General features: G+C 38.3%; 1 protein-coding gene across 1 annotated transcript; it reads right to left on the reverse strand.

The window, feature by feature from the left end:
- Positions 1-5721: 5721 nt before the first annotated feature.
- On the reverse strand, positions 5722-8713 carry LOC139728676 (thiosulfate sulfurtransferase-like). The gene is made up of 3 exons (XM_071639612.1): positions 8686-8713; positions 6954-7568; positions 5722-6500 (listed from the first exon to the last, which is right to left on the reverse strand). The coding sequence occupies exons 1-3, from the start codon at positions 8711-8713 to the stop codon at positions 6202-6204; spliced, it is 942 nt and encodes a 313-aa protein (XP_071495713.1). The 3' UTR covers positions 5722-6201.
- Positions 8714-13607: the final 4894 nt, after the last annotated feature.

Consider the following 13607-nt stretch of genomic DNA (forward strand, 5'->3'; position numbering starts at 1 on the left):
GTTTATTCATAATACTGCCATGGCAGCCAAATGGCTGAATTGCGGAGTAGTACAACTGTATACACAATGAAATATAAAAAGTCATTATTGCATGAAAACAATATATAATGATCATATACACTTGTACATATCATATTCATAGATAAAACTGTGAGGAAATAATAAGTTTACTTCACGCTGTAAGAATACATACTTAAACGGCAACAATCAACATGAATAAAGATATCAATCACTTATTTATCATTGACCATATCAAAAATATAAAAAAATTATTGCATGACTTATGAGTATCGGGTACATGGGTTGCTATTACATGGTGTACTAAAATATAACCTGAACCAAGTGATAATATCAGCACTCCTGTTATTCTGTATACCGTGAGCTTTGAATTGTGGCATAAACCAATCAAGTGACAAGTGAAACACTAAGATGCACACACATACCCTCACAACACACACACACACACACACACACTCACACACACACACGCATTCACGCCCACACACATATACACTCGTACATATTATATTCATAGATAAAACTGTGAGAAAATGATAAGTTTGCTTCACGCTGTAAGAATACCTCCTTAAACGGCAACAATCAACATGAATAAAAATATCAATCACTTATTTATCATTGACCATATCAAAAGTATAAAAATTATTGCATCACTTATGAGTATCGGTTACATTTGTTGCTATTACATGGTGTACTAAAATATAACCTGAACCAAGTGAGTCGTGATGGCAAGCAGTTGGCAAGAAGACATTTCGAACATGAGATAATGTACTTCAAATGTGATGCAGTTTACACACAAAGTCTGACAAATTCTGTTACTTCAGTGCAGCAAACTGAAATCGTGAAACAAATGGATAGAAAAAGGTGAAAAAAGTCCAAAATCCCTCACGGAGCGATAGCGGCGTCAGCTCATGACAGCGCCCTCAACAACAAGGGGGAAAATGGTTATTAAAGCCAGAGTCACAATGTCTGTCTGAGAATATTCGATGCTTTTTACGATCACCTATGATATGTGTTATATTAAGCATCGGTTTAGAATAAGTGAATTAATCTGACCGAATCGAATATGTTTCCTGAAAATGTACTTTGAACACAGCAGGTGTCTTACGTGGGTACAGATCGCTATTCCGAAAGTTCGTTAATCTGAAAATGAAACAAGGTGTAGGAGTATTCTGAGGGTTATTACATCTGAAGATGAAATAAGGTCTGCTGTTCCGAAGTTCCGTTAACCCGAAAATGAAATATAGTTCGTAATTCCGAAGGTTCGTTAGAATACACTATCTCTTCCTTTTCGGATTAACGAGCAGTATTCCATTTTCGGAAGAACGAACCTGCAGAATAACGAACCTTCCTTCATTTTCGGATTAAGGAACCTTCGAAATAACGCCACAAAATGTTCGGATTAACGAACCCTTTTTCAATTTCGGATCAACGAATGTCTGGGTATTTTGTGTGGGAATTTTTGGACATTATATAACGTCAGTAAAACCTTTGGAACTTGGAACGTTTCAAAAACGTTCAGAAAACGTCCAAATGCTTGCTGGGTAGTCAATGAACACTGGTCAATAATGAAAGTCATGTAACGGGTGATGTTTATCATCCCCAAATTTCGTTGATCGCCGAATGCAATAAAGTACAGTCAAACCTGTCTATAGCGGCCACCCAAGGGAGACTGAAAAAATGGCCGTAATAGACTGGTGGCCGCTATAGACAGGTTATCCAACTTTGTGTGCATTGCCTACATGTACTTTATCATCGTTGTATACATCTATAAGTACTTACCTGTACACGGATGTGTGTACGTAAGCACACGTGTGTTTTTAATGCGTTGAACAGTGCCGGTGTCTATGAAATTGTTGCACGTACAGTATAGCATGTGTACAGTCGTGAAGAAAGATTAACACTATTGTCAGTAGTGCATTATTATGACTGAATGAGTGATGACTGCCCAGGAATGACTGGCAAGGCTACAAAGCAGAAAAACACGCTGACTTATTAGTTTGCAGGCACAAACCCTTGTTGGTCGTAGAGGAGTCTACGCCAAGACTACTATATGCACCACCTCAGCACTGTCCCATAGGCCCTGTGTTGTAGCTTCTCCCAACAGTGCAGTTTTGCGCGTATTAGTCTTGGCACATGCAGACTCCTAATACGACCAACAAGGGTTTGTGCCTGCAAACTACTGACTTATCGGCTCGGCTACGGCTCCATCGGGTCTGTGGCCGCTATAGACAGGTTAAAATCTAAAACCACGGGAAACAAAATCTGTGGCCGCTGGCCGCGTTAGACAGGTGGCCGCTATAAACAGGTGGCCGCTATGGCGGGTTTGACTGTACATTATTCAGAACGTTCGTTATTCCCAAACACGCAAATTCCCTAGAAAAATTCTTCTGCGTGCTGGAAAATCCCTAATCGCAACAAGCCCGCGTAGCTTGCCCGGAAAGGTAATGTGACACAAGAATGTGCTGGGTTATTTCCCTCGTAGTTGTTTACTACCAGCGCCACTTTGACTCTTGCTACACGCACCGAACATGTCGAAGTTCAGTTTCTTTGGGTTACCCAAGAGAATAACTAGATCTCTTTAAGAATTCCTTTAGAGTTCAGAGGTCAAAGTATTGTGCATACTGCATCTAATGTATGCTCTGAAACGTGCTTTTGAGTGTGGGAGAAACCTTGCATGCAATACACTCAACCTTCTATGGCCTTCCCCTGCATGGTTCAACAGTTTGTGATGGGCCCACGTGTTCAAAACCAGTGATTGTATCGGCTACTGGTCCATACTAATACAGGAAATCATATTCTTTCGGTACTGCTTCTTTGTAATCAATTATTGATGATCTAGCCAGCCATGCAGGGACACCAATGCTCAACCACATCACCCCTATACATGTGACGTGATCCGAGATTACTTTGCGTGCTGGTGCCCTGCGTAGAATTAGTGTCCAACTTCGATGCAAATATATATATATATATATATATATATATATATATATATATATATATATATATATATATATATATATATTTATAGAGTCCCAACATGAAGATTTCTGTACTTTCCAAGATGGAACTTGAAGCAAACACCTCTAGCAAAAGCTGACTTGCAAGTCATATTCTTTTGAAGATACTCGATTATAGATCAATCTTTGTCATCCTCTACTTCGAAATTCCTTGAAATAGAATTTTTTTTTCTCTCTAAGACTTTTGGATGTTTTGAATATTCACCAAGTGAATTCTGATCATCAAATTGGTTTTTGGCAAAACACAGCACATCTCACGCAATCCATGAATAATTCTGTTCATGTGATTTTTGTTCTTCAGAATTCAAATTGAACAAGATACAGAATTGCTCACCCTGCTCAAACAAGAGAGGGATTGACTGTAGAAGGATGGAAAGCGCCAACTACCGTCGACATTCATTCGGCTATCGTCGTCGTTCGCGAAGTACGAAAACATTTTGTCACTTTGTAAAGACTCAGAGGTCCTTAAAGTAAGAGTACTACTGTTTTATCACTCAGAAATCACTTGTTTTTCTCCCAAATTCAAAAGAAATCGTGTCCAGCATCTAAATGAGTTGTATTTTGTTAAGGGGCACTCACCTTCATCAGCCATATCTGATTAGTTTTTGACAAGATCGTATATGGCTTATTTGTTAGATTTCTTTTTCCAGATTTATTTTAGTATCATTGGTACGAAAAAGTCATTGGGGTCAGACTTGTGTATTTTATTCGCTTGTGGGAGGCCTCTATGATTTCTTCATCTCCCCCAACATTTTGCAACTTTTCTTCTTTCTTTTTTCATAAAGACAGTGTCGCTGAGAGCAAACGACAGACTTACGCTTGCCATATAAATCGTTAAGAATGGTTTAACAAAACAAAAACAATAGAAAGGTGTCACACCTCCTTGACTTAGATAAGATGAAATAAATTTTAAAACAATCATGTTACCTATATATCAATATGATATCTTTGTGTTCTTGTTTTTTTCATTAATGTATACTGAAGCAAATCGGCAACGTTGAGGTGGAATTTAACTTGAATTTCGAAATATTCTCAGCAAGTTTGAAGACATTGTGCCATTATTGCGTGATCTATTAGAGCGATTGTGCACATCTAGGCCTATCTCGAAGGTCATCACAACTGTACGGCCATGACAACCAAGATGACTCGTTCTTTAAAATGCTCACCACCCGTCGAAGTCCAACGACTACTTTGATATGCCCACGACCCGTTGAAGAAGTTAATAATATATCAATGCACTGTCGAACATTCTGGTGGCTATACACATATTCATTTATTCATTCTGTTTATTCTGTTTATTATTTCATTTCATTTCATTTATTTCCATCATTCCACAAGGATAAAAAACACATGACATACAAATCAGAACAACGTTAACACAAGGTATTGTTACATTCATATGATATACAAATCAGCACAAAGTACACAACTGTAATGATGAAAAATGGAATGCACATGAGAAAGCCTTTAAATTGCTTGTAAGACTGTGCATACCTAATAATGTATAGAAACAGATTTGAACTGAGAAAACAAACAAGCAAACAATACAGAAACAAGCATACAAACAAACAAATTGGCATGGTCAAAATACATAAGGATATGGTCAAAATACATAAGGATGTCACCCAAAATCTAACACCGATACTTTCACATGGAACTTCAGTATAAACTCGGAAGAATCTTTTTATACTGTTTTAAAATCTTTGTATTCTGTTTCACTTCGTTGACAGAGCTTTATAATGATGTTTGAATGGATTGGGAACATCGAGTTATACGAAATGTTAACAACTATAAAAGTCAACATTTGAATATCTACGAACAGCTGTCACCTAGATGATAAACAATTAGCTGAATCGTTCATTCTAAATACAATTGCGTATTGCAGCAATTCGTACAGTTAATCCTGTCACAGAGATAATCGTGACTGTCAGATTTTGGAGTACTTGAAAACAGTTATTTTTTCATAGCTTCACGTTTGTACTATGTGTTCTTTTAAGGCAATTTGCTCGAGTTTTAATAGTTCAGTTCCGTAATCAATTACTGCCCACGAGGAGAATGCAAAATGCAAGCTTTGCTTTTCAGCTTGTCGCCTCCATTTCCAAAAGTGTCGATTTTAATTCAGTATAATTAGAAAGGCCACAGTATTTTTTGTCAGTCAATGCACAATACTTTCTTTGTTACAACGTTGTACTGATTTTGTGTTTTTAAATGTATGTATTTGTTGGAATAAAATGGAATAAAATTGAATAAAAGGAAATTAAATGAAACACTATATTAGTGGCACTCATGGCACTTAGTAGGAGCATGCAGCTCAGCTATTGTTTTTATTTTCGTAACTGGACACACTGTCCAACGGAGCCTGGACACTGTAAACCATTGTAAAAATCCGTCAGATTTTGCTAAAATTGCCCCGAAATATGTTTATAACCAGATCACTCTCATGAGTTCAGAGAAGATTCATTTGGGAATAATAGTACACTCTAAGAAAAATAGGTTCGACTTTGCATCTTTACACGTGTGACACATATTATTGTAGCATCTTCACTGGTGCAACTTTGCACCCTTCAGGCGAGTGAGCACCTGTGCTCACTGGTATGAAAGGTACAAAGTTGCACCCGTAAAGACGCTCAAAAGTGTCACACGTAAAGGTGCAAACTTGAACCTATTTCTTTAAGAGACTATACTCTCACAGGGTTTGCGTGGAAGAAAGTTCAATTCTCATCCGACTAATACTGCCAATAGTATAAAAAGTGACGATCGGTTGTCAAGAACCTACCGGTGTGTTGTCATTCTGAATGATTAATAATGATCTACAAGTCATAAACCCTACAGCAATGAAATACGGTGGGCACCATCTTCTGTCTACATGGTGTTTCAATATGCGTTCTGCAATAAAATCACTTTTGAACATGTGACAGATTAGACCCTTCTGGCTTTCGTCACACTATAGTCAAGTTATTCTTTCCAAAGACAAAGAAACATGATTCAATTGCACTATTATACATCGAAAATGATTCGAAATTTGCATTAATTATTCGATAAAACAAGACTGGCCACTTTGAGGAATCATTTGTCCCGCAGAATATCACCATTCAATATCTTCTAGAATGGCAGTAGCAGCAGCAGAAGACGAAGGGGAAAAAAAAAAAGAAAATTCGTGGCATTAGGCCTGTTTAAGTTCGTAAAATGTCATCGTGTTTTCGGGCGCTTTCTGCGAGTACTCGTCCCACGAGCCATCAAACACGGCCACGTCCTCCTTCCCCACCACGAAGGCGCTCAGGGCAAGGATGCAAGCGGTGATGCCGACGAAGCAAGTCGACGTCAGCGGCTTCGATAAGTCGATTTGGTGCGACTCGAAGAGAGTCCGGAGGTCGTCTTGGGATTTGAACATGCTCGAGCCTTCCCGGAGGACGTTGGGGAATGGGATGTTCGTGGCGGTTTTGATGATGCCGAGTTTGATACCTGGCGTGGAGGAGTGATAAGAAGCAAAATGAGACAAGAGAAGGACTACCGTCACATTCTTTTAACTTGGAAGTGGCTCAATTTCAGAAATTGCCGAACTTCGCTGACAGTTATGTTTCATTGCCTCTGCCAAGGAGTTTTTTATTTTACCGGCCTATGCCCATGTGCATATATCATTCATTTCATCTATTTTTATTTTGTTCGCAATATTACTCAAAAGGCTTTATACAATATTGTGTTGAAATCTACATGATAGGTCACTTTGTGTTAAAGGAACAGGTGACTAGATTTTGGGAGTGATCCCGATCTTGCTCCGGATTTGGGATTTTTCAAGAATGACGGTGCGTTTCTGTGGCGTCAACGTTCATGACCGTGACAGCGTTTAGCGCTACCAAAAGTGCTTCTAAATTGAAAACGGCGATATTCATAAGCAAGGTGATTATAAACGCGTACCTGGGTACGGACTGGGATTCGAACCATCATACCACTCGACGGGGCGGCTGTCCATCAGCTGGAACTTCGGCTGGGACTGATTCTGCAAGACGTCCTCGTACGACTTGTACAAGTGGCCTCGCTTTGCCGCCATCGGGAATGTCACGGGCTTGGGGTCGGGTGTGGCCTTGTCCGTTACCGGCTGACCGTCAGCTAACCACTGCTGCAACCCTCCGTCGAGAACGGACACGGCGTCGTGTCCGTATAGGCGGAAGAGCCACCACACCCTCGGTGCCGTCATGATCTTGTAGAAAGGGTCGTTCTCGTACACGACCACGTGGGTGTTTCCGTCCACGCCCCACATCTTGCCGGCAAACTCCGCAAAGTCCTCGGCGGAGGGAATGGTGTAGTAGTACCCCGAGGTTTTGTCGCGGCAAACATTGCCATCGGCGTAGAAGCTCCCGGGTATATGTTGCTTGTTGTACGCCTCTTGTCCCTCGTTCAGCATCCCCAGCCATGTGGCATCCAGTACCCGTAGAGGGCGGCCTTCCGGCGTCTTCCCACTCTTCATGGCATCTGCCAACCACTTCACGCTCACCAAGGCGGGAACAGTATTTCCTGATGCCATTTTAGAATCTGCATATACGTAAAAGAAAGATAATGAGGTGTTAGTTCGCATAAATTTGCCAGATTCTTTTTTTTTTTTTGGGGGGGGGGGGGGGGGGGGGAGGGGGGTGGGGTGGGAGGGGAGCAATTCATAAGCTACAACTCCAGAAACTTCTTACCCCTGGATTGACCCCTAGGCCTAAGCACAGAGAACGACCCGTGCAACTTGTCTCTTGGCGAGCCACTGTAGTACCAACCTTTAACATTGAGAGTGGTCTCATAGACGCGCAGCCTCTTTTTGTGGAATAGGGCTGCACGTGACCAGGTTTGCAGCCTCGGTCACAACCGTACTGATACCAAACAACTAACCAAGAAAATAAGGAAATATGTCAATAGCTTTCAGATGGTTATCATAATATCATAGCGAAATAAGTTCGGCTCAATGCGTCATTGATGAATAATCAATAGATAAGGAGTTAAGATAAGGTAAGGAGATAAGAAGAACTTCTTAACTATATGGCAGTATGGTTGCCACATCATGTTTCGTTCACCACTTTGATCTTCAGATCATAGATCAGTTACTAGGTATACTCTATCAATCAAAAAGATAAAAGTTTCCTATAAGAAGATGCACGAGTTCCCGTTCACGAAGCGCTCACTGAGAGGATCAATATAAGAATGGGCACACCTCCATAACTAGGGCATATTTTGTATAAAAGTTGTTCGGGACCTTTCGGGTGCATGGCAAAACTGCAGAGGGCAGCCTAATATGATTGTCTTGTCATTTCATGCAAAAAGGGACACTTATTGAAAATTTGTGAACAATTCAGAGGGAAACTGATTGGATGGAGACTCGCTGCATGAATCACCTTCGATTTAAATAGGACATGTGGTTGCAATTATATATCGCAGGTTTACGATATCATGGGAAATTTACTTATTCCAGTCCTCTTTTAATATCACGTCGAATCGATTTTCATGAAACTTAATAACTATGGTTCGTCTCTGGTGGACTCAGTTCAGGGAGGTTTCCACCTCCTTGCTCCGTCCATTAAAGCCAACTTGGTGAACCCACCGCAGTCGCAATTTAAAGGGAAACTCAAACGGATCGACGTATATGTAACACAACGGACCCTTGGCAATATACCGTGATTGTACACGATACCGTAAATCATATCACCACACGCGTACATAATGTTATCATTATTCACAAAAAGAGAAATAAAAACAATAACAAGAAACAGACAAATAATTTGTCCAACCAACGAGCTTGCGTGACAGCTCAGATCTTGTGTTTGCTGAAAGATAAGCAAACACCCCCCCCCCAAAAAAAAACAACAAAAACAAACATCAACCCGTGCACTAGGTTCAGAGGTCAAGATTTCTCAACAAGTCTATTTCCAGTGGTTGCCGAATGGAAGAGATTTGAATCGGTACAATACAAGTTCATGTAAAAATTGCAATGTGTATTATAGTTGGCGAACTTTTCATGAGGTTTGTACACACAGGAATGATGGAGGGCGTTCGTTCTGCGATGACATAATTTATCCGCGTTTCACACTTGGCGCGTTTCTATACGAGTTTTATGAAGATAACATTTAGCATTAAATCTAAGCATATATACTATTACTGCTAATATATCATTTTGATAACAAATTCAAATTCAACGCCGACTTTGAAACAAAATCATTTACAATTTAGTAACAATGATGCATGTAAACTGCATGCAACCTTTGAAAAGTATTCCGGAGAACTATAAAGGCCCTAATTGAATATCGAACACAACAGTTTACTATATCATTTATTCGACGTTTGGTCTTTTCCACTTAGAATATTTCATGCACCTCATTTCTTGAAATCCAGTCTGCATGTTAAAACTATCGTTGTGAAGCGGGGCAATGGCTTAAAGGGGAAATCCAGTCCAAATAAGTTAGTCTGATAATAAAAGAGTAAAATCTTTTAACTTCAGCGATAAAACTTTGACTGAAATCGGATGAAAAATAAAGAAGTTATGAAATTTTGAAGTTTTGCTAATTTCTGCAAAACATTTCTTGTACAGTGGATATGAACATTTATGCAAATGAGTGAGCTGACCATGGCACGTAACCTCACAATTTTCCATTGGTCATGTATAAAAATTACAAAAATTCACTGTTTCTGCCAGTGAAGTCTGAAACATGATGCTATTCCTAGTTGAGTAACTTCAGAATAGTGATATCAGGATTTGAGCCTCTCGGGGCATAATTGCGTTTGAATGAAAAACTGGAAATTCCATTTTATTTTTTGTACAAACTATATGGCAACTTGTGAGGGTATGACATGCTCACTTTGCCATTTGCGTATTTATATTGATCGTTCAAGAGCTGTTTGCTGAAAATTAGCGAAACTTCAAAATGTCGTTACTTCGTTATTTTCATTCGATTTCTATCAAACTTTTACCGCTGAATTCGTAATATTTTACTCTTTCTTATCAGACTAACTTATATTTGGACTGGATTTTTAAGCTTTCGATGGAGAAGGATGACCTTGGAATTAGAAGGTAAGATGCATGTTGAAAATGCTATTCGGCCGAGTCCTCAATGATATAGGCCTAATAGTATTGATAACTTCATCTGTGTATAGGCCTGAACACACAAGAGTAAGACTACAAATAGACATGTTAATGCAAACACTGCTTTAAGATCATACATGCTTTTCTTATTTTAGGTGCCGATTAACAGCTCATTTAGCATGTCTTCATAATTATGGTAGGATATAGACTCAGGTCAAAATTGTGTTCACAATCAAAGACCAGGGGCCGGGGAGCATTTTTCCCTGACGATCGGAACTTTTCATTGATATCGATGCGCGATTATCATACGAGGAATACGTCGGGCCTTCAGCGCGATTTGATTGCAGCTGTGAGAATGTATGTATATCAGATTCGTTTTTTCCCTTCAAAACAACAACGACGACGACGACGACGACAACAACAACAACAACAACGTAGTCTAAACATTTACGATCACCATATATATTCGGGCTGCATGTTGATACTTAAGATCTAACTTCTCTTTTTGTGACTACCAAAATTAACTCAGAAGTCAAAATTCATGAGACTATAACAGCACCATGACATAATCAGGGCATGTAGGTCTACATACACTCAGTTGCATAAAATTGCAGTAAGTTTGTCACCTAGGCAAGAATTCGTGTGACCTGACCGAATAGCATGTGATATATACTGTATATGCACTAGTACTATAGGCTACTACAGTAAAAAAAAACCAGACAATTAATCAGGCTTATTGTGCTGCAATAATATTTAGAGATTGTAAAATCTGCTGCTATCAGTTTTTGTTCATACTTACCGGCGCAATCCAAGTTTACGAGGCAAACGCAGCTGTCACTGACAAACACAATCGAGCGTTTCTGCTTCACTAACAGACTAGAAGCGACGAGTTGGTTCAATATTTTCGGAGCCGAGTGTGGAATATCACCTTTATGTAGACAGCCCAATATAGTACCGTCCGAAGTTCAAGTTCTGTCGTAAGCCAGGGATCATATACTGTAGCCTATATCTTGTTTGGATTGCTATATAAGGTGCTGCCAGTTTCTATACTGATTGTGTTTTGATTGTGGGAGTGGTGACTATAGTGAGGGTGAACAGGAATTGTTTGTCTTGAGACGGTTCATGACCCTAGTCAGCTCCAGGTAAGCCCCCACCGTGTCACGGGGCTAGATGATATACAGACAATGAGATAGTGATATGGTGGTATACCTCCTTGTTCATTTGTAAGAATTAAAGGCTTTTTACCTTTTGCAGATGAAACAAAAACCCAGATTTAGTGTTTCAAAGTAGTTCTAAAATGTGAGTTAGGGATAGAAACAACTAAAGTTAAAATGTTAATCAGTATAATCAATGCTAAATATTGTGAAATACTAGTATACAAAGTGTGAACAATAGTTATAATTGAATTGTTTTTTAGAATAAACCGTTTACAGTTATGGTTTAGTGAGAAAAGTAGTGATATATCCTTATATTTTAGGCTTTATTGCAAAATTGTTATATGGTAGGATGTTTTCTGATACATGCAGCTGACGTATACACATATGTACCAATAAATGTGATATTCGAAAAAATTATAAATCACTTCTCCTAATGGTAAACAGCTTGTGACATCAAAAGTTTCACGAAAGACATCAAGAAGTTAGTGGAAATCCCTTAATGCGTCCATGCAGAGAGGTACATGTATATCGAATTTCTTTTCATGTTTTTAAAATTAATGTCTGTATTTGTTTTCATTGATTTTTTTTTTGTAAATTATTCAGTGGTTGTCGTTTATTGTGTATTATTTTATATGTTTGCACTCTCGCTATGTGTATACTTTGCTATTTGTTGGAATATAATATGGAAGTTAAAGAAACATGAGAAAACATTATCTGCTCAGATTTTAGCGGGGCATGACACTAATAGATATTAAAGAGAAAGAAGTAAAGAGAAACGGAGAGAGGCAATGTGAGTGTTTGTGAATGTATGTGTGTGTGTGTGTTCGCTGGCGTGTAAGGAAACGATTGAGTCGGCTTTTCGCCGAAATCACATGAAAATTGAATAAACAGGAGAAGAATTGAATTGAAATTTTGAGCATTTGACCGTGAGCATGTGCACCCAAAAGTTGATAGACACAACTTCGCCCACTCATACATATACATGCTAACTTTCATTAGGATATCTCAAACGATTTTTTAGTTACGCTGTCCACAAATTGATTATGGACGGACGGACGGACAACCCGAAAACATAATGCCTCCGGCGACACTCCGTGGCGGAGGCATAAAAAACGGAAAAACTACAAAGGATACTTTCTTTAAATTTCTTACGAACTTGTTAGTCCTGAAAATAGTCTTTAAAGTCTTATAGGCCTACACTCATCAAAACAAACAAACAAACAAACCAAGAAAGTAAACGCTATTTCCATTAAATATTTTTCACAGATTTTGGTAAAAATCTTTGTTTCATATAACATGTTATTTAAAAGGGTATCTAACTGGCTATCAACTCAGTAGATTAGTACTAAGGGAATTTTAACGCATGAGTGAACACATTTGTTTTTGTCTTCCAAGGCAAAAAGTAAAAATTGTGCAAAAATTGACATTTTGTCATTCATTTGCAAATGCCCTTCATGATCGCATTGATAACAAAAAATTAGTTTGACACAATGAGAGACGTGAATGAATAGCAAAAATAAGTTTTTGTTCCCTTGTATCTCTTTATTTCCTCAAAAGATACAAAACAAAGAGGGAAACTAAAGGGGGAAAATAAGAGTTTTGTGTCAACTCAAATTCAACTGACATAAGGAGTGAGCCGAAACTGATAAAAGGGAAAGAATTTCTGTATTTCATTTTTTTTTTAAATTTAGGAATTTTAGAATTCATGAGACAAATTCAAGAGATAAGTATCATTTTCAATTTTCTTAATTTGAAATAACATTTCAAATTCCTACCATTTTTGTTAATACTGCCTCTTCTCTAATGTCATTTGAGTTTGGATTTGACAGAAGATTCTTCATTTTCTCCATTATCTTTTGACTTTCTTTATCTTTGGAGGCTCCAAAGACATTACAGAGATCGGTGGGTGGTTTTGCAAATTAATTTGTGTTTCTTATTGTTTTATATTTGTCCTTTTTTTCTCATTGTTATATGAAGAGAACATACGCATGAATGAGAACGTGTCCATTAAACTTGCAATTTTTACTTTTGTGCCTTTGAAGAGAAGTTTGAAGTTTCCCTTTTAAATGACCTAACAGGTTGATAGCCAATTAAATTACCTGTAACATGATGTATAGAACATCAAATATTCTATGAGAAATATGAGCTTGAAAACGTGTTTACTTTCTTTTCTGCTGTGTATATAGTATTAAAAATGCATCTGTACATGTAATCTAGTGCAAAACGTGTTCGACAAAATATATTAATACTAATAGACAGACACAAAGACCAAAAAAAATAAAAAAAGAAGAAAGAAATGGTCTCTATCACACACATGATCATGCACACACCAGCTCAATCAGTACATGATTTCTTAAAACA

This window comes from Diadema antillarum, unplaced genomic scaffold, assembly GCF_040938485.1.
Source record: "Diadema antillarum isolate AM-2024a unplaced genomic scaffold, OU_Dant_1.0 seq00000190_RagTag, whole genome shotgun sequence".
Lineage (NCBI taxonomy): Eukaryota > Metazoa > Echinodermata > Echinoidea > Diadematoida > Diadematidae > Diadema > Diadema antillarum.

Bases quoted from the DNA above. Each gene is read 5' to 3' on its own strand.
- LOC139728676 (XM_071639612.1), bottom strand. From the start codon at position 8,713: ATGATTTACGGTATCGTGTACAATCACG. The intron at 7,569-8,685 runs GTATATTGCCAA...ACGTATATGCAG, and splicing joins CGGTATCGTGTACAATCACG to ATTCTAAAATGGCATCAGGA. The intron at 6,501-6,953 runs GTACGCGTTTAT...CCTCCACGCCAG, and splicing joins GAATCCCAGTCCGTACCCAG to GTATCAAACTCGGCATCATC.